This window comes from Tuber melanosporum, assembly GCF_000151645.1.
Source record: "Tuber melanosporum whole genome shotgun sequence assembly, scaffold_148, strain Mel28".
Lineage (NCBI taxonomy): Eukaryota > Fungi > Ascomycota > Pezizomycetes > Pezizales > Tuberaceae > Tuber > Tuber melanosporum.
Window position 1 is genome coordinate 162,080 of NW_003298806.1, and position 19,952 is coordinate 182,031.

General features: G+C 46.3%; 3 protein-coding genes; 2 read left to right on the top strand and 1 right to left on the bottom strand.

The window, feature by feature from the left end:
* Nucleotides 1-1,001: 1,001 nt before the first annotated feature.
* Nucleotides 1,002-3,949, top strand: GSTUM_00002843001 (uncharacterized protein). XM_002836465.2 has 10 exons: nt 1,002-1,616; nt 1,723-1,794; nt 1,859-1,972; nt 2,042-2,228; nt 2,293-2,393; nt 2,470-2,658; nt 2,722-2,741; nt 2,798-3,248; nt 3,320-3,440; nt 3,496-3,949. The coding sequence occupies exons 1-10, from the start codon at nt 1,161-1,163 to the stop codon at nt 3,678-3,680; spliced, it is 1,896 nt and encodes a 631-aa protein (XP_002836511.1). The 5' UTR covers nt 1,002-1,160; the 3' UTR covers nt 3,681-3,949.
* A 2,485-nt stretch (nt 3,950-6,434) lies between these two features.
* On the top strand, nt 6,435-9,065 carry GSTUM_00002844001 (uncharacterized protein; the record flags this gene model as incomplete). XM_002836466.2 has 1 exon in its annotated part: nt 6,435-9,065. The coding sequence occupies one exon, from the start codon at nt 6,435-6,437 to the stop codon at nt 8,811-8,813; it is 2,379 nt and encodes a 792-aa protein (XP_002836512.1). The 3' UTR covers nt 8,814-9,065.
* Nucleotides 9,066-11,070: 2,005 nt separating this feature from the next.
* GSTUM_00002845001 (uncharacterized protein) lies at nt 11,071-12,306 on the bottom strand (the record flags this gene model as incomplete). XM_002836467.2 has 1 exon in its annotated part: nt 11,071-12,306. The coding sequence occupies exon 1, from the start codon at nt 11,479-11,481 to the stop codon at nt 11,071-11,073; it is 411 nt and encodes a 136-aa protein (XP_002836513.1). The 5' UTR covers nt 11,482-12,306.
* Nucleotides 12,307-19,952: the final 7,646 nt, after the last annotated feature.

The window sequence follows — 19,952 nt, forward strand, 5'->3', positions numbered from 1 at the left end:
AGAGTACAGTACTCGTACCGCTACCGTACTCGAGTACAGTACCCTCTGCGCCTTGAGATATCCCCCGCTAACGGTAGAAGTTCTATAGAAAATTGTACGAGTACCGCACTCTAGACTACGAGTGGGATTCAACGAGGGAAACCCTTCCCACCAACAATGTGCCGGCAACCCTTTACCGGTCCTGTGGTTGGTCCGCGGTTTCCCGTGGAAGCTTGTATTCGTAAAGTATTGGTACCGGTACTCGAGTAACATTCTCTATCTTTGAAATGCTTAGGCGCCCCCGATCCTGCCTCCAATCTATGGTGGCACAGAAATTTCAGTGGCTTGTCTTGGAAAAGCTACGATAATGCTTCTCGCCATTGGGTTGTGGTGGCTGCAAAGGAGCTTGTGGGGGAACGAATAGCGCCACTATCGCAGTCCGCTGCGGCACTTTGGGAAGGTCCTAACACCTGCACTTGTACTCGAGTATGATACTCGTACAGTACGAGTACAGTGCTACCCTAAAGCGTAAGGAACACATGACTTGACTTCCTGTCTGCCATCACTCCTATCATGCTCGCACCTCGCATGCAACTCGTAGTCTACCCATTTCTACCCATCTGTTTCTCTTACAGCGCGTGAAGGTAGAACGCTTTCCCGTCCCTTCGTGGGGGGATTGGAGATTTTCTCTGGGAATTTTTATTCCCATTTTTTACCGCTACTATTATTTGTAATATAAAATTAGATGATTTGACCATGATGTTTTGAATGCAATGTATAATAAGATCCTACCGAGTTACTGGTATTACAAGTACAGCTCGTTGTGGAGCAAAACACCCTACCGAACTTGTAGAAAAATTATTATGCTTGAATTGGCAGGATTGTGTAACTCCAGGGTGTGACAGGGGATGGCGGGCCCCCTGGTCCAGGTAAGATACCGTCCTCGAGTACAGTATTGTGAAATTTTTTTTTTTTTTTTTTTTTCCCCTTTTACTCGTACTTCCCTACAGTACCCGTACTAGCTAATGTGCTGGGGAAGGGGGGAACACTCTTGAGTCTTAAGCTACCGAGTCTGCTCTTTCGTCTTTCTTCTTTTCTTCCCCTCCTCATTCTCTTTCTCGACTTGTGGGGAATCAAATATTGGTTTTTGATGATACCTTTTCCGGCATCATATTATTATCATGGATTACTTCAAAGCCCCGAACCCCGGACAATCAGCCTACTTTAGTCCACTCGCCCCAAACGATCCCCACGAAGGCCGAGCACCGGGCTACTCACGCTACAGCCATGACTACCCTCACGACACTCCTACCCGGCCCTCGCCCGCTGGGCACCCGGAGTCCCACGAAATGATGTTTAGCCCGGGAGGCTATTCTCCCGACGGCCTGCAGACAAAGTACTCCTTTCTGCCGAGGGGACACCAGCAGATGCTCGGAAGGAACTACTCTGCTTCGAGTCAGAAGTGGAAGTTGCTCGCCAAGGTTACGGCGAGGTTTATTGTTAGCTTTGCAGCGTGTGCGGGCCTGATTGCGGCGTTTAAGGTTTACGAAGATAAGAAGGTGCTTTCGAGGATAGAGAAGAGAGTTTTCAACGCTATATATGTTGGCATCTCATTGATTTTGAGTATGAATATAATTGTCAGTTTTTCTTGGAGGGCGGGGGGGGCGGCGTTGTTGGGTCCTTTTTTATTTTTATTTTTCGGAACAGGTGGAGTGGGACTGACATGCGTGGGCTTTTTTATAGTCATCGTTTAAAGCTATGGCTAGCGTGATGAGGTGGAAGATCCTGGCTGCGGGAACGTTCAGGCTTAGAGAGGTTGGTTGATGGCATTCGGACTCTGATGCTATCATTGGCCTAGACACCTAACCTTGCGTATCAGGTCGACCTCGTTCTCGATCTCTCCAGCTTTCAAAGTGTCTGGGAGTTAATGCGGATTTCTGTCGGACGGCCAGCCCGAAGCCTTGCTTGCTTCGCTTGGATATTACTGGGAGTTGTAAGCACCGGAGCACACTCCCGCCCCTCTGACTGGCCTAGTTGCTTGGACTAATTTCATTACCATTAGGCGGTGCAAATTGGAGTCGCCTTGTTGGGTCTATCCTACAATATGGAGAACGATGGCGTCGTACAGTTGACCAATGGCCTTGTCAACATCACAGATATGAGGTCCATTTTCCCGGCCTTCCATATGGATACGAGCGTAGAGCCAGATTATGGTGTACAACAGTCTACGGCCCATTTATACGGAGATAGTAAGAATTTGCCCTGTCGTGAGGGGCGTTATTTCCGCAACTCTAACCGATGAGTGTGGTTTAGTGGCGACCTTTTTTCCATATGCAGTGCCTGGTTCGCCCGAGTACGAAGATTATACTCTCCTAGAGCTGCTGGGCGAGGAATCTACAGAATGGAGATACTATGTGAGAAACCAAACCCTCTTCACATCCCAAGTTTCTAGTCTTAGTACTAATTCGAGCCGTTTTTGAGGGACCATAGTTCCGAGAGACCTATTATACGGAAAAGCCGGGGGCAGCCGGTTTGCCAACAACCAAGACGAACCGCTCCGTGACGGTCACGCCGTATTGCGAATACTACCCGATTGTGGAGGGACAATTTGCCGGTGTGAACGATACGAACGTGACAATCTCTATTGGAAACAGAAATGTGACGATAGATTGGATGGAGGTTTGTTCTCCCAAGCCATGGAACAGCAAGCATGGGCTAATCTGTGAATTTGGATCGATTCAGGATTGGGGTACCGCTGCAACGTTGGTAGCATCTCTCTTGACTTCTGATAGCGAAAGCTGACGCCCCGTCCTTCCAGAACCTATGTAAACCCTGGCGGATTCGTCTCCGACACAGAGGGCTGCGGCCCACGATGCAGTCGTGTCTACATATTCCAATGGGTGGATGAGAAATGGGACCCTCCCTCCGAAACCGGCTCCTTCTTCAACTGCACCATCAACATCTCCCAGGTGGAGAATGCGAATCCCCTCCAACCCTTCCATAGCATGCCTGACCTGACCGCAGAGATGGCTGCTGGCGCCATCGGCCTCGAAGGATTTGTTGACGACTCTGAACGCCAGTTCGTTCGATACACGAGTGCTGCCTCATGGTGGGGACAGAGGATGAAGTCGACTGATATCGCAGCGGTGCTCGTGGGGAAGTTTGCCGTAGGGGTTATTGCCGCCTATGATTTTTACGGGCCGAAGATTGAAGCGATGGGTTTGCAGTCGAGACCTGGTATCAGTTTGTCTGTGAATTGGCTCTACGTGGTTTGTTCGCCTCGACCTGGAATGAATGAGGAGTTTTCTTAGGTTCTGACTAATTCTCCTGGGTGATGTAGAGCTTGACGTTGGGGTCTATTCTTTTTGCACAGTTCGTATGCGGGATATTTGTCGTTTACTCTGCCAATTCTGTGTTCTGCAAGGACGATTCTTACCTTTCTACTGCGAGGTTGCTTAGACGTATGCCTCTACCATAAAACCCCATATCATGCTATACTATACTAACATGCCTTAGCACTCGTTGAGCGACTTGGGAACTCCGGTTCCACCTCTACAGGTTTCGAAATTTCGCAGACCTTCACTCGGTCCGTACGCTACGGCGTTCGTTCAGACCTCTCAACTGGGCAGCCGATACATCACCTGGATGTTGGCGAGGATATAATGAGGGTGCCGAGGTTTCCGGAGGGACATTATAATTAGTTTTGGATTCTTGCTTTAGTTTCCTTCTTTCGTTGCTTGCTCAGTGCATTCATGCTGGATGGTGTTTTGGTTGGCTTTTATATCCCTTCTTTCGCATATATTAGGTGTTACAACTTTTCTCTTATCTCTCTTTCTGTCGGATATATGGTGAAAGATTACGGATGGATAATGAAAATGCCTGGGCACGAGTTGTGATTCTGGAGCTGGGGGCTAGATGTGCTGTGAGGAAGTGATTGGATTGTAAAATGTTATCAATCGCTCTCGAGAAACCGTTGTTCCTCCCAAATTCCGCTTTTCAAGCTTTTCCTATCACTGTGCTCAATACCGGATCCAGAATCTCGAGGCTAACCTGCAGTAGGGTTAGGGATTAAGAGAGGCAGTCTTGGCAAAAGTTTTTCCGCTACTCGATTTCAAACAAAACTAAACTCTCCACCTTTCTTTCCTCCACCGCTCCTCTTGGTGCCGCCTCAATTTATCGTCCATTCCCTTCGCCTCTGACGGTGATGCCGCTCCCTAATATCCTACACAGGCAGACGCCGGTGCTTGTTTCTCTTCGGCGATCAATTGGGTCCCATGTTCTAACGGCGAGGTCTGGCGGGAGGATGTTTGCCAATTCATTCTTTAAACGCAATTCTACCCCCTCCGATCCCCCACCTGCCCCTGATCTCCCGGGATCAGAACCGTTACCACTACTTTCAGATGTGACTAGTTCTTTCAGCGAGGCGCCGGAAGCCCCTCAAACGGACCCAGAGCAGGCTCCGACACCTTCGGAAGAGGGGGCGGGAGAGCGGGGGGATGTGAATGTGGGGCCTAGGTTGATAAGGGTTCCCATCACGCGCCGTCCCCGGGTTCGTATTTTCCGGCCAGTCCTTTCCCGCGGTGCGCCTGCCATCCGCAGAATGAATACCGGCAATAGGGATTTTGCGCCGGGAGAGCCGGAGCAACGGGTGAGAAATTTCACTGTTCGAAAGGTCACGACCGAAGGCGTTGCGAAGATAACGCGAGTCCACCGAATACCCGTTTCCATGTTTAAGCAAGGTGTGGATCCTACCTGTGCTAAGCTGGAGGGTCTGTTAGTGAGGATTGAGCATCCCCAAGGGTTTGGGGGTGTCAAGAAACTCATGGTGTACATTAGCCCAGAGTACGTGGTTAGGGAATGGGACTTTTGGAAGAACGAGCGCAAGCGGGCTATGAAACAGGAATCGCCGTTCACTAGAGATTTGGGTATTGGGGTGACCAGGTTGATGGCGAGAGCGATACATACCTATTGGCGAGCGCAGGAGGGCTTGGGGGGACAGCCTACTCCGGAATTGGAACTCGTGCAGGGCTTGGTGAGGAAGACCCAGCGGCGCTCGTATATGATGGATTCGGCACCCCTCAAGGACACGGTTGAGTCTTCGCGGTATTCCCGCAACGTTAAGCGGCTCATCGAATCGCCTGAGGATGAGGGTATCCTTTTCGAGACTTGGAGGGGCCGGGACCGCCTACTGTCCCGAATGGATGCTCTGACTGAAACCACCGACATGGGGCAGAAGGTGATCTTTCAAATAGAAAAGTATATGGATTATATCTCTGGTCGGGGGTTGGGCCATAATAGTGGGGGACCTGGACAGGTTGGGGGTTTTGCAAATACTATGTTGAGAAATGCTTTTCTTGCCTTGGACCGGAATTGCTTCAAGATGAAAACCTATCTAGATACGCCAATGGATCGGGATATTGTCGAGTACCCGGCACTCAGCGGGACATATCATCTGCCCCGGCTTCAAGTACTTCAAAAGATATGCCAGAGTCTTGGTTCATCCCTTGGTTTGGTGAATCTGGGTGTTAGGCACCTTATAAGGCAGAAACAGAGCCCAACTGATCTTGCACTGGAAGCATATGAAAAGCTACTGCGTAGGATTCGCCAAAACACAGAGTCGCTATCCAGCACACCAACCGAGGGAAATGGCCGAGGCACCATGATCCCGTTCTACGGCAAGGAAACGCGCACTACGTCGTACTGCACCAAAATGCAAGTGGTCGAGAAGATAATCCAACAGCAGCAGAGAGCAATCTTCCTGGTCCTTGAGTGTTTGCGAGTAAGCCCGCTCAGGCGGTCATTTATTTGGAGAGTCGGTTTGCGAACCGGGCCAACGCGCCCCTTTCTCGCATCTAGAGTTATCCACTTTGGCGGCGCACGGCAATATTCCACCATGACGCCTCGGCCATCCAGCAGCTCCACGCCTGATGCGCCTATGGGGCCACCTCGGGTTTCCAGGATAGAAGCTCGCCCTATCAGGGAAAGGTTTGGCAATGCAGAAGCACGCAGAAAGGCTGCACTGAGGGGGTTTATCTCTAATACTGTAATGAAAGATTTCTCAGTAGAGGTGGTTCCAAAGGTGGATTCAACAGATGATACTCTTGGACATAATTGGGAGGGCCTCGGGGATATGTCAGACCCCCTGGACGCGAGCGCGGCGAAGCCACTGGGGGTTGGTGATCTAAGCGAGGTGCGGTGAGTGTAATCGATTTCGAACCCTTCAAACCCCTCTCTCCCAGGCGTGCGATGGCTGACAGGATTCTAGGAGCGGGAATCAAGCGGAATTGGGACTTTATCTCAGGCCCACTCCCGGCGGCGAGCCAACCTCCGACTTTCTGATGTCAAGCGGGAACATTGCCCAACGCCAGCTCCCCCGAATTACCTTTTCCATCTCGGGCTTTGTTCCAAAGGCTGAGGTCGAGGGGTTTATATCGTACTACGATCAGATGATCAAGATGAGTGAGATCCACGGGTCCAAGGTTGATCCTAGTGATATCGCCGCCCCGAGAACTCGCACCGAGGGTATACTAGACCCCGTACGCCAATTTGGTGGAGTCGCAGCAAGGCTCTACGCCGAACACCGGCCTGCCTTTGACGGGCTTTATGCAAAATGGGCTGACGAGACCGAGGAGCGGAAGATTACGTTGTTCGAAGCGACCGAGATGGCCTTCGGAATAGGATGTAACCAGGATCCGAACTACAACGCGATGCTTTACGCTGTGCACACTGCTCTCATGGGCGATGGTTTGCACTTCATGGGGGATAGGGGCATGCACAGAGCCACGAACATCTTCAGGGTTCGGAGCAAGAAGGATATTAGAATGATCGACTCTGTGACAGAGTTGATCAGGAAAACTGCTGACAAGCAACAATCCACCGACAAGTCTGGACGAATGACTGCGGAGGATACCGGACGGAAAGTCATGGCAAAGTTCATTGAGAAGGCGAATTACCTGATTGACCTGAGCAGGGAGTATGAGAAAGAAGTTCTGGTCGGCAGGAAAAATGGTGCGCCGTTGGTTGAAACGGTAGAGATTGAAGAACTCAAATGGGAAGAGAACGACAAGTTTTTCATCGAGTATGTGAAGGCCAGGGTTCTCAAATACGGCCTGCAAAAGACCCCTATTGATGGACTCGCCCCAGTGATCTTGAGAGCTACGAATAAATATGGGGACGTTCTAGATGCGCTCACGGCGGACAAATTTTTGAGGGAGATTGGTGCCTGGAGTAAGTGGGAGAACACCAGTCTGCATCAATCTGGTTTGGATCTTCCGGGATTGGGTAGGTCCGAACTCGGAGACCAGGAAGAGGATAGGCTCCGGCTTTTGAATCAGGAAGGCGCAATTGAGAAGCTAGGGTTAACAGATGTCATGCACAACGTTCGGAAAGACTGGGGTGACATGCAAGTCTTCACCATCGATGACCCTGACGCCTACGAGATCGATGATGGCGTGTCCTTGGAGAGGGTATCTGATACTGAGAATTGGGTACACGTTCACATCGCAAACCCCACAGCCTTCATACCAGAAGACCACTGGATCGCTGAGATTGCAAAGCGGAGAGCCACAGCGCATTACCTCCCGGATAAATTCTACAGCATGCTTCCCGAAGGGATCACCGGTACATTCTTAGGCGTAGCGCCAAACAAACCAGTAATGTCCATAAGCACAAAGGTCAATGACAAAGGCGAGATCCTCGACCACAAGATCCAAGCGGGCTTCGTCCGGAACGTGCGAAGGACAACCTACGACGCGGTAGACCACGCCCTGGGCAGCTACCAAACTGTCAATTTCATAGCGGATCTAAGGATCGGCAAGTTCCCAAGTCGCCTAAGAGCCACGTCAAAGGCAGACAAGTTTACTCCCAAGCAGCTAAGCGATTTACAGAAGCTCCGGGACATAGCCCTTACCGTGCGCCGTCGCAGAGCTAGAGACGGATTAATCACACTTGCGTCTGCGAATCTTCAAGTTGAGGTGTACAACGGCCTCGGGTCACGAAACCACCCTTACAACTCTAGCTACCCCGTTCTCTACCGCGGCCATCCAGCGGTGCACCTAACAGTGGCCGACTCGGCGGCCGTCGAGCTTCGAGACTCCCAATTGATGGTGTCAGAGATGATGTCGCTAGCAAATAACGTCGCATCCATCTGGTCTCGCGAGCGTAGGCTCGCTATGCCATATCGCGTAATGGAGTACGACTACGGGCGCCCAGATGTCGTCAAAACCATCGAAGAAACCGTGCTGCCACGACGCACAGACCTTGGCTGCCCACCCTTCGATTCGACAATCCGCTGGTTAATGCTCCTGGGACAAACTCGCCTCCAAGCCAGTCCGGGACCGCACATGCTCATGGGCTTGCCGACAGGGTACGCGAAGGCCACCAGCCCACTGCGTCGGTATGCGGACATGCTCGCGCAATACCAGATTCAGTCCGTTCTGCTAAACCGGTCACCCAAGACGGCCGCGCAGCTGGAACCAATAATAGCCTCCGTCCAGCGGACGGAACAGACAGCGAAGCATATATCGAAGGAGGCCAACCGTCTCTGGTCCGCCGTTGCCATAAAGCGCGCTTGGGAGACAGGGTTGGAGAAGTACACATTCCCGGAGAAGCTCACTTTCCTTGTCATGGAGAAGCACTCCTCTCCCACACCATGCAATGGCATTGTCCGCGAGTTGGGACTCGCGGCCAAGATGTGCTTTGCAGATAGGCGCGATGAGGCCAAGGTCCAGGTTGGCAACGTTGTGAGCGTCAAGATTCACAATGTTAGTCTCTCTGAGCGCTATGTCTGGTTTGAGTTTACGGGGGTGGTGGGAGCCTCCGTGCTTGGAGTTTAGGAAAGGTTATATGTTATTCCACATGTCTTCGGCGTTTTTGTTATACGAAAAAGTTCCTTGCTTTTTTTTTTTTTTTTTTTGCTGGTTTGGTTTGGTAAGATTGACTGATTTACACGTATAAAGATGGATGGATATCAAGAGTTGTGGAGAAAGGTGGGAGGTGTAGTGGTTTCTCCAAAAAGTACAGTAAATAGAGTGCTAATCGATCGATTGTATTGTATTATATTGTGGTTCAATATGTTTCTTCCTTACTTCTCTATGTCCTTGTCTCACCCTACATACTGTACTATACTACTGTACATATTAGATGGCTCAACAAAATCAAATCTCCACTTATCCCAGTATGATGGTCATATTGGAGAGGTATCACGGAACATCACTCGAAGAAGCCCCGCAAGACAATTCCTCCAGACCCCCCCGGCAAAAATCCTAAGCACTTTGCGTGGATACCACTTACCACTACAACGAAGAGATATCCATCCATTTCTTCGTTCTGTCTCATCGGCCAGCCAACCAACCGCATAAGATCCCCCGGCTAACTCATCCTGTACCATACCATAACCTTCCCACCCATGCTAGCTAGTATAATACAGTACTCGAGTGATTCAGAATGACCAAGAATCAATAGACGATACACGCATGTGCTAGTGCGTATAATCTAACAGCGAGTACCCCCCGCGAGGGCGATAACGGGTGAAAGGGTGGGCATCAAAGAATACGAGTTTGACACCTAATTTACTAATGGAACATCTAGAGGTTCAGCGTCTGCGGGACGGGAAGGGATATGAGAAAGGTGGAAAGGGAAAGATGGGTTTTGCTGGTTTGGGAATACGACGGGTGTGGAGATGGTCTACGGGGTGTTGTTGTGCGAGGAGGGGAGGAGAGGGGGTTTTGAGTGTCGAAGATTCTGGGTGGTGGGCGAGTGGAGTTTATTGTGGAAATCTCTGGGGGTGGTCTGGTGGATTGTTTGGGGGTTGGTATGAATGGATTGGTTTGGAGCTTTTGGAGAATTACGGTGAGGATTTTCCGGGTATGACTTTCTTTTGTTATGACGGGAGTGCGCGGAGGAATGGAGGGCGGCATGCGTAGAGGGAGATATAGAGATTGGCTGTGGTGATCTATGGAGGGATCAGGATGCATTGATCATGTTTTTATTTATATATGTATTTGACTTCACTGTTGGTTTGGAGAGTGGGAGCGGGAACGGGGAGAGCGGACTTGTTTATCATGCTATATCATATTCATTCACATGCCGCCACCTAAATTCCGAGCAGATTCTCTTGTTCTATCGTCCTCTTATGTGCGACTGACCGGTCTTCCGCCTTTATCCACCATCAACATTTTGGGGTTTCAAGCATTTCGATGGGGCTGTGTTGGGGACTGGATTCAGAGGGGGGGGATGGAGGTGATGCTAGGGGGTCTCTGGGGAGGTGGGATTTCTTGATGGATTTGTTTTACTGCAAGATTGGTTCGGCGAGGCCAGTTAGATGCGAGGTGGGTGGTTAGTAGGTTAACGTATATGCGGAATCTGTCTGAAAAGATATAGAAGGAAGTTACGGACAAATCTGAAAATGTGTAATCAAGCATCAGACCCATCGGTTCATTGCTGAATCGTCTCCGCAATCCTGCCCTGTCTGCCCGCAACAGCCCGAGAACGCGGTGGTTGGATCGACATCCGCTCTACCTGATAACATTCTCGCAAAATCCTCACGCCCAGCCACCGTAGTAGGGGAAAGTGATGAGCGTCCATCATGGTCTTTAGGATTTGGGTTCGCGACTGGATATCCCGGCGGTGGCTTTGCTGCCTCGACGCACCCACACCGCACAAGCTTAGTCGTGTTGAAGGTTCAAGATGGGTGTTAGATGATTGGAGTTGATTATGAAAGTTTCGGGGGTCTGACATAAAGTTTGGTAGTGTAGTAGATCATTATGGAAGAGGTTCTCAAGACATGTCGTTCCTTCGTTATGACGGGTGTGTGCGGAGGAATGAGGACATACGTGGGGACACAGAGAGTTGTCATGATCTGTGGAAGGATCAGAACGTGTTTCATTTATGGATCTGTCTTTACTATTAGTTTAGTTGAGTAGATAAATGGATGAAGGGAACGGAGTTGTTTACCATACCTCTAATCCTTATTTTCCCTACCCAAGTTCTAAGCAAATCTTCATACTATGCCGTCTGCCACTGCGCTGTCTATCTTCCACCGTCATCTGCCGTCAATGGGCCAGCGGTGTGGGGCCTTCAGAATCCGCGCGATTAAGCTCGATTTCGTCCCTTCCCAGAAGCCGAATTGATACCTAATCGTTTTCCCAGCCTGCCCACGCGATGTAAGGGGATTTGGCCACAATTATTAGCATAGTAAGGGTCAGCATCGCTGTCACAGTCTGTTAATAACTCCGCAAGCTCAGGATTGCGGGGAGTCGGAGCCGCCGGGAAGGGGTTGTCCGATCTGTGTCTGGAAGAATCTGGTCGATGCCGCCTGCTCCGGTAACCTTTTCGTAAACCATTCCCGCCTACGGGAAGTAGCGGAGGTGGGCGGCGGGTAGGTAATCTCGTTATCCTCGATTGACGATACCAGTATAGTAACAGTCTTACCATTCGTAGTTGCTCGTGATCACGTGTTCTAGCGGTGTACGTCCGGCAACGCTGGGGGGGGGTAGTCGGCATGATGTCTCCTATCTCAAGTAGTAATTTCACAGCGTCCGCCTGAGCAGTTCAGTAGAGTGGCGTCTGTCGGAGAATTAGGTCGGTCGAGCTGGGGCAGACGTCCACATGGTGCAACAAGGGTTTCACGATGACTTCCCGACCCAGTTCAGTGGCGCGCGAGAGTGGACACCGGCCCCCGAATGTCGCGTAGATTACCTTCCATACCCTCATCCTGTGATGGAGGTCGTGGCCATCCTTAACCGCCTAGGATAGGGTGCGCAGATCCAGGCTGCCGCTGAGGTCGACATCGGTCCCGTGTTTTGGCAATAATATTTTGGCAATTTCTTCGCAGCCGGCCCCACGAGAGTGCTCCATGACTGTATCGTCTGTGGGGTGAAGGCCGTTACCGCGTTAGTTCGACGAGTAGATTCGCCGCGCGCGCAACCGTAGAGTAATGCCCGAATCAGTGGTACTCGGCTGAATGTGTCAATCACACCAGAGTGAACGTCCCTCCGGACTTGGAGCGCCTGCATGGTATCTTCGTTCCTCGTCTTTGCTGCCCGGGCGAGCGGCATTAGGGGATTCTTTTCCACGAGGTTTGCATCGCGAAACTTTGGGGTGGCGGGTGAGGTCGGCAGCATTGTGGGCTCTTCTCTTTCGCTACCGGTATTCGTGACTCTGGGCGATAATACTGGTATGGTGGGCACAAGAGGCTGTGGACCGCCATTGCGTGTTGGGATCGGAGGGATCGGATCGCTGGAATAAGGGTAATAGCTCACGTTCAAGAGCCGGGCTATACTCTAGTTACGGTAGGAGGTTAGGGTGTGTTACTTCAGGAACTTCAGGAGAGGGAGAGAAGAGATTCACACAGTTTAGTACTTTGTTCCTGTCACTTTGTGCTTGAAATTAGTTTGGGACAGAGGAGGCTTAAAATTGCGATGAACCTTGCGCTCGGGGTGTACGAGTACTTGAGCTAAATTTGTCAGCAGGATGCAAGCATAAGCCAGCAGTGCTTCCAGCCGTCCAGTCAGACGGCAGTCGAATGCTACGGCGGGTCAAGTAGACATCGAGTGCAAAAAAAAAAAAAAAAGAAAAGAGCCTAACCGAGGATGAGGAGCAGCAAGTAAATGCTTGCTTACCTAAGCAGGAAAGCAGGAGGAGCCTCAGTCCCCGTTGCTAATCATAGCTCGGTCACATCCTCACTCATCACCAAACATCTGCCAACTTACAACCATTTCTTAACGAGCCATAATCTTATAGAATAACAGAGAAGACCCGAGATTATGTTATGTGATCCTTGTTGATCTGCTATAGGATTATCTATATTTATTGTACCCATTATTTTTCCTCCCCCTTTTTGCTCCATTACTTTTTCAAGATTTAGTTGACCATCAGAAGGTAATGCATTACAACGTATTCCGAAATATTAGGGTTATACCTTAAAGAAATAACAAAGCCTTCATTTAATGGAAGCTAGTACCTGCAACTAACTGGTCTTATAATATCTGCTAATAGTTTTTTGTTCATTTAGGCCATACCAGAATTAAATCAAGTCCTCAAGTACTCAATTTCTATTAAGGTTACATTAATAGGTATTTAATTCTAAATGCTATTTAGAGTGTTTTTCTAATCATTTAATTTAAGTACTAGGAATTATCCTCAAGTAGAAACTTTAGTGAAGGTATTAGTAAGACCTTGTTGAGTATTTAGGTAGTTTTTTTTTTTGCCAAGACTTTGGCAAGTAGATGTAGAGTCAGTTTCTAATAAGCCTTTAGCAAGTTTCTGTTGAGCCTTTCATAAGCTTTTACTTGACCTTTAATAAGTTTCTGCTAAGCCTTTGGTAAGTCTTCGCCAAGGCTTAAGTAAGAACTTGTTGTGTATTTGACAAGTTTTTTTTTACTGAACCTATAGTGTTAGGCAGAGAGGATGTATATAGACTCAAAATAATCTAGGCCAATGGAGATTTATTTCTGAAGACAGAAATTTATCTGAGAAGACTTAAAGGGTTACTGGTTTCATTTATAACTACTAAAAGTAAGATAAGGTAAAATAGAATAGAATTGTAGAAACAATATTCTATTATTAAGGTCTTGTCTCTATTGCTTGATGATGTCTAAAAGCTTAGGAGGCACTGCAATCATTATATTCTACATGTAACTGGTACGGGTACTTGGTTATTGGTTTTGTTTTATGTTTTGTTTTATGTAACCAGTACAGGTACATGGTTATTAGTTTTGTTTTATGTTTTGTGTTAAGTATCACTTTGATACTTGGTTTGTTTTAAGTATCGCTTTGATAGTTGGTTTGTTTTAAGTATCTTTTGATACTTGATTTTGTTTTATGTTTTGTTTTAAGTATCGTTTGATACTTGGTTTTGTTTTATGTATTTTTTTAAGTATCACTTGATACTTAATTAGTTTTACCAAAGTGTATCAATTAATACCTTTGATTAGTTTCGTTTATGCTAGACATGAACAGATTTGTGTATTTAAAGACCACCTGATTCCACGATGGAAAAGATAGAATTCGACAGACAGTATTTCAATATACTTGATTGAACAGTTACTTCTTTGTTCCTTAGTACACCTTCGAAATCTCATTTAGTTTTCAGCTCTCGCTTCCTCTTTGGTAGAGCAGGCCACCTGCCAACTATGATATCTTTACCGATAACGTGACTAGCACCTTGCGAACACATTATATTTTTTTAACCTTAGAAAGTGGTTAAGAACCTGTCTCTAGATTTAGGCCTGATTAACCTATCGATATCCACCTCAGAACGCTAGTGAAGAGAAGCGGCAGAATCACAGCACATTTAGCTTCGTCTCAAAACCAACATAGAGTCATTGACGACCAGGAGTGGGAAGCAAATCCCACAGCAAGACCTTACAAGAAAGAAACAACTCTGGTGGAACCTGCAAACACGGAAGACACACAACTCCCAGGAGAATTCCCTCCTAAACCAGCAAAAAGGCTTTTTTTTGAACCTCTGATTGATCCTAAATTCAGTAGCAAATCTAATATGGCTAGTACAGGAGGAGGGCCTTCAGGAGGAGGAAAATCTCGGGCTCAGCCTGAAGAAGAGGAAGTACCTGCAGCATTTGAACCCACTAAGTTCAAACTTCACCTCTCAGCGAAGTTTACAGGAGAAGGTAAAGACCTCAAACCTGAAGCTTTTGATCGATGGGTGACTAAACTCACACAGTACCTTCTCCTATAAGGGAAAGATGTGGAAGATCCTACAACCGGACTTTTGATTGGATCATTCTGCGAAGGAAAGGTAACCGACGCATACCACTAATACTATAAGGAATACAGCAGAAATGTAAGATTAAGAGGATCCACTGTTCTCGATTATCTGAAAGGCCTATTCCAATCCTCTATCATCAACGACCTCCTATACAACAAATTCAATCAACTCCACCAAGTGAATGGAATACATGTTATGTAACTGGTACAGGTACTCGGTTATTGGTTTTGTTTTATGTTTTATTTTAAGTATCGCTTTGATACTTGGTTTGTTTTAAGTATCGTTTGATACTTGGTTACGTTTTATGTTTTGTTTTAAGTATCGCTTTGATACTTAGTTTATTTTAAGTATCGTTTGATACTTGGTTTTGTTTTATGTTTTGTTTTAAGTATTGCTTTGATACTGGGTTTGTTTTAAGAATCGTTTGATACTTGGTTTTGTTTTATGTTTTGTTTTAAGTATCGCTTTGATACTTGGTTTGTTTTAAGTATCGTTTGATACTTGGTTTTGTTTTATGTTTTGTTTTAAGTATCGCTTTGATACTTGGTTTGTTTTAAGTATCGTTTGATACTTGATTTTGTTTTATGTTTTGTTTTAAGTATCGCTTTGATACTTGGTTTGTTTTAAGTATCGTTTGATACTTGGTTTTGTTTTATGTTTTGTTTTAAGTATCGCTTTGATACTTAATTAGTTTCACCAAAGTGTATCGATTGATACCTTTGATTAGTTTCGTTCATGCTAGACATGAACAGATTTGTGTATTTAAAGACCGCCTGTTTCTATGATAGAAAAGGCAGACTTCAACAGACAGTATTTCAATATACTTGGTTGAACGGTTACTCCTTTGTTCCTCAGTACACTCTCGAAGCCTCCTTTAGTTCTCAGCTCTCGCCTCCTCTCTGGAAGAGTAGGCCACCTGCCAACTATCGTATTCATTACCGATAATGTGATTAGCATCTAGCGAATACATTACATGTTAAGAGAATCACAGATATAGCTACTGATCTGATGATGTATAAGGACTGAATGAAAAAAGAAAGTATTTCCAACTACATCCTTAAGTGATGATTCTATGATGTCATGCATCCTACTCTCCAGCGAGAGGTAGAACCACTTGAGGAAGATAATGATGATATCGCCATAATAATTGCAAGGGCAGAATGAAAGGACACCATCCTCCATGAAACTAAGGCATACAAGACACAGACATCCTCTAGCAGTCATAGGCAACTACGACATATGCCCTCCAATAACTCTGAAGAAGATACCCCACGGGCTTTCAAGAAGAAAACAAAATCCTCCAAAGAATCAAGACGACAGAAGGGAGAATGCTTTGAATGTGGGAAGACAGGACACATGGCAAAGAACTACTCTACGAAAAAAGGAAAAGGAAAGGCGATTAAACAAGAGGCATCAGCCCACAATATTGAGAGCTGTAGTGATGATGCCCAATCTAGTGAATATGAGGAGATCTATATTGGAAATATCGATGTGGAATGCAACAGTGTCCGGCCTCCTGCTACATTTAAAGCACATGCCGTCCTAGAAGGTACTATTGTGATCAATAGCAAGAAAGCACGAGTCTTATTTGACACAGGCACAATTGGAAGAGACATGATTAGTAATACATTTGTCTCTGTCTATAGACTCTCAACTTGAGACCTTAACCAGCCCATACTAGTCAATATGACAGTTAAGAAATCATGATCCACAAGTCATAAAACTTGTAGCGCAACTTTCTGACTTGCTTCTGCCATTCTACTCACCCAGGAGATGCTAGTTGGAAATCTAGCCAAATATGATGCCCTCATAAGGATGCTATTCCTAAACCTCTACAAAGCTATAATCAGATGTAGGGAATCAACCATTGATTTCCCAGATCAGAAGATCAGAATCTCATGTAAACCAACAAGCGGAGAGTACTGAGCTGCAGTCTGTGAAGCAACTGCCCAATGCCTACCGAATGAATACTCAGATGTTTTCCATAATCAGATCTCTGAAGAAGTACCGCCTTTAAAGAAAGTGAGCCAACACATCCACCTTCGAGACCGCTCTAATCTTAAGAATGAACCTACCTACACCATCCCTGACACATACAAAAACCCACTATGTGACTGGATAAACCAACAACAAAGAAGAGGAGTCATCTACCAAGCAGAAGCACCAGGTGTTGCACCTATGTTTGTCCAACCCAAAGCAGACGGCAAAAGAATTCGCCCCCTGGTTGACCTCAAACTACGGAATGAAAACACAGTTATGGACAGTTCTGCTATCCTAAATCAAACTCAAATCCTCAATTCAGTTGGACAGGCTAGATTTCGAAGCAAGATTGACCTAAGCGATGCCTACTTCCCGATGAGGTTAGATCCAGAAAGCAAATGCTATAACAGTTTCAAAACACCCTTCGGAAGTTTCATTAGCCGAGTTATGTTACAAGGTGATATGAATGTGCCTACCATCTTTATGCGAATTATGGAACACCTCCTAAGCGAATACCTGCACCATTTTGTATGAGTTTACATTGACGATATCCTCATCTTCTCAAACTCCAAAACAGAACATGCCTACCATATAGGTTTAGTTTGCACCAGACTAAGGGAAGCTAAGTTCTATGCTAGTAGAAATAAATTAATTTTGTTTGCTGATAAGCTCGATATCTTAGGACATGTAATTGATGATGAAGGAATACATGCAGCCTGTCATGAACGTGGCTTAGTGAGGAAAGGGTTTTCATGTGACATATGGTTATGAGTCACAGGTATGTTATTGTTTCACGCATGTGACCTATTCGGGTTATATGATTTGTTATGTGTGGGATTTGTGATGCTTTCGCACATGGCTCAAGTATGAGTCATGGGACATGCGCCTGACGAGTATGCCTTACGAGTGTTCCTTACAGGTAAGCCTTGCGCATATGATTTATGTTTCGCACAAGACCTCATTATGATGTCATGGGTTTTGTGCATATGACTCAGTCGAGTCATATGACTTGTTTATTGCGTTATGATTGGTTTATGAGTTTTGCACATGACCTCGCTATGAGGTCATGGGCTTTGAGCATGTGATCACTTTGGTCATATGACTAGTTTGTTATGATTTAGTTTCGCACATGTGACCACTTTAGGTCACATGACTAAAGGCGGGAAGAACACTATATAAGGAGGCCGATGTGGCAGAGGAAGATAGGTTCTTCACGCTTTGTTCTAAGTACTTTTCCTACTTACTACTTTAACGAATATAAAACACCTTTACTATCTTTATCTTTATTGCAACATTATCGTTACGCCAAAGAAGGCACTTTACGAAGAAGGGTTAGAGAAAGCTTATGATAGGCGTTCCTGGTAGAAGACAAGGGCCTTGTACTATCGGTAACGTAGGCAGAAGCCTAGAGCTATCGTAAGTCAAAGGAAGAAGAAGACAAGAAGAGAAGTATCGTTCCCCGTCACCAAGCATTAATTATCCAGAGAGGGATTGTTACATAGCCCTTGAAAAAATATCCTATTTAACAGAATGGACAACACCCCGAAATCAAAAAGAACTCATGCAATTTTTAGGACTAGTTAACTATATCTCCCAGTTCCTACCACACCATGCCACTATGACAGCGCCGCTCAGAGACCTTACTGGCAATGCGGAATTTGTCTGGACTCACACTCATGACCAAGCCTTTACTAATATCAAGGAATTGATTAAGAATGCAGATGTTATATGACGTATTGACTACAGTAAACCAGACCTGATATGGCTGATTACTGATGCATCGGATTTTGGAGTTGGAGCATGGGTTGGACAAGGAGCATCTCATGAAACGGCAAGACCGGTGGCATTACATAGCAGGAAGCTTACTAATTCACAGATGAACTATGGAACTATTGATAAGGAAGCCCTTGCAGTGATCGATACTCTTACCGCTTTCAATCACCTCCTGATGGGCAATACCTTTACCAATGTTACCAACCACCAACCTCTTAAAAACCTTAAAACGGAAAAGGTTCCTAGAAGGAGAAGAACATAATGGATAGGAGAAATCAGCAAATACGATGCAAAAATCATCTATACTTCTGGAAGAATGAACTATTTAGCTGATGCTCTCTCCTGCCTATATGAGAACTAAGAACTCACAAACTCTCCCCTTATTTATGGCCATAAAAGACAAAGAGAAGATAGCGCTGACGACACCTCTTATAAACAAAAACCATCAATAGCTAATGCCAGTACAGCCTCTCCCTCCACTACTTTTTCTTACCCCATGTACAGAGCTGCGGGAACAGAACGAGGAAAAGATATTGATGACAAGTGGAAAGATGATTGCACTCTCCGCAGCACACCTCCTCACAAGCTTGAACAAAGCAGACTCTACTGGTCCCACTATTATCTCAATACCTGCCTCTTTCACCAGACTGAACTCAAATTCGGTAACAGATACCAGCGACCGTACTATATGCCTGCTGATGATTCCAAAATACCAGTTTCGACACTGCAGAAGGAACAGAACAGGTGATGGATGAAGTTAATGATGGATCGATCCAACCTCCCCTTACCCTTAATCCTGTCCCAAGATAACATCAAGGTCTTGAAAAGCTCCAACAAGCAGCAGCCTACGTTGATGCAATATCTTACCTATACCCTCCGCGGTCAGCTCTGCTATCCTCTCCCCCCATAATCGATTTACAACCACTGTATGGTGGACCCTTATGAGGATACAACAATGAAACTATTGTTTCTGTCATACCTCCCACTATTCACGAGTATTGCCGACAGCTCTATGAAATGAAGAAGAGGAAGCACCTATCAAACTGACAAGAGGATCCCTCATTGAGGATAAACGAGATGTTAGATCAACTACAGAAGAATTAACCTCCTCTTTTTGAAGCCAGATGATAGTAGGGTACCACCATGACCCAATCTATTTCAAAGCTATGGATAGTTCCAGATGTGGAGATCTCTCCCCCTCCAACATAGCTAATGGAATGGTCTATACTAGCACCCGGTATGGTGAAAATTGCCTCTATATCTCAAAAGGCTATATGTTCAATGGAATGACTATTAGGGAATATGTTATTACTGAAATCCATAATAAAGGACACAAGAGTGCGGACTGTAACCTCCAATATGCCTTAGAATATGTTTACTGGCCGGAAATGTGAAAGGACTTCCACGATTTCATCAAACAATGTGAACTCTGCCAAGCAAACAAGAAACAAATCCAACTCTCTGCAGGGAAAGCGCAAACCCTTTAAGTGCC

Bases quoted from the DNA above. Each gene is read 5' to 3' on its own strand.
- GSTUM_00002843001 (XM_002836465.2), top strand. From the start codon at position 1,161: ATGGATTACTTCAAAGCCCCGAACCCCGGACAATCAGCCTACTTTAGT. The intron at 2,742-2,797 runs GTTGGTAGCATC...CCGTCCTTCCAG, and splicing joins GATTGGGGTACCGCTGCAAC to AACCTATGTAAACCCTGGCG. The intron at 3,249-3,319 runs GTTTGTTCGCCT...TGGGTGATGTAG, and splicing joins CTGTGAATTGGCTCTACGTG to AGCTTGACGTTGGGGTCTAT.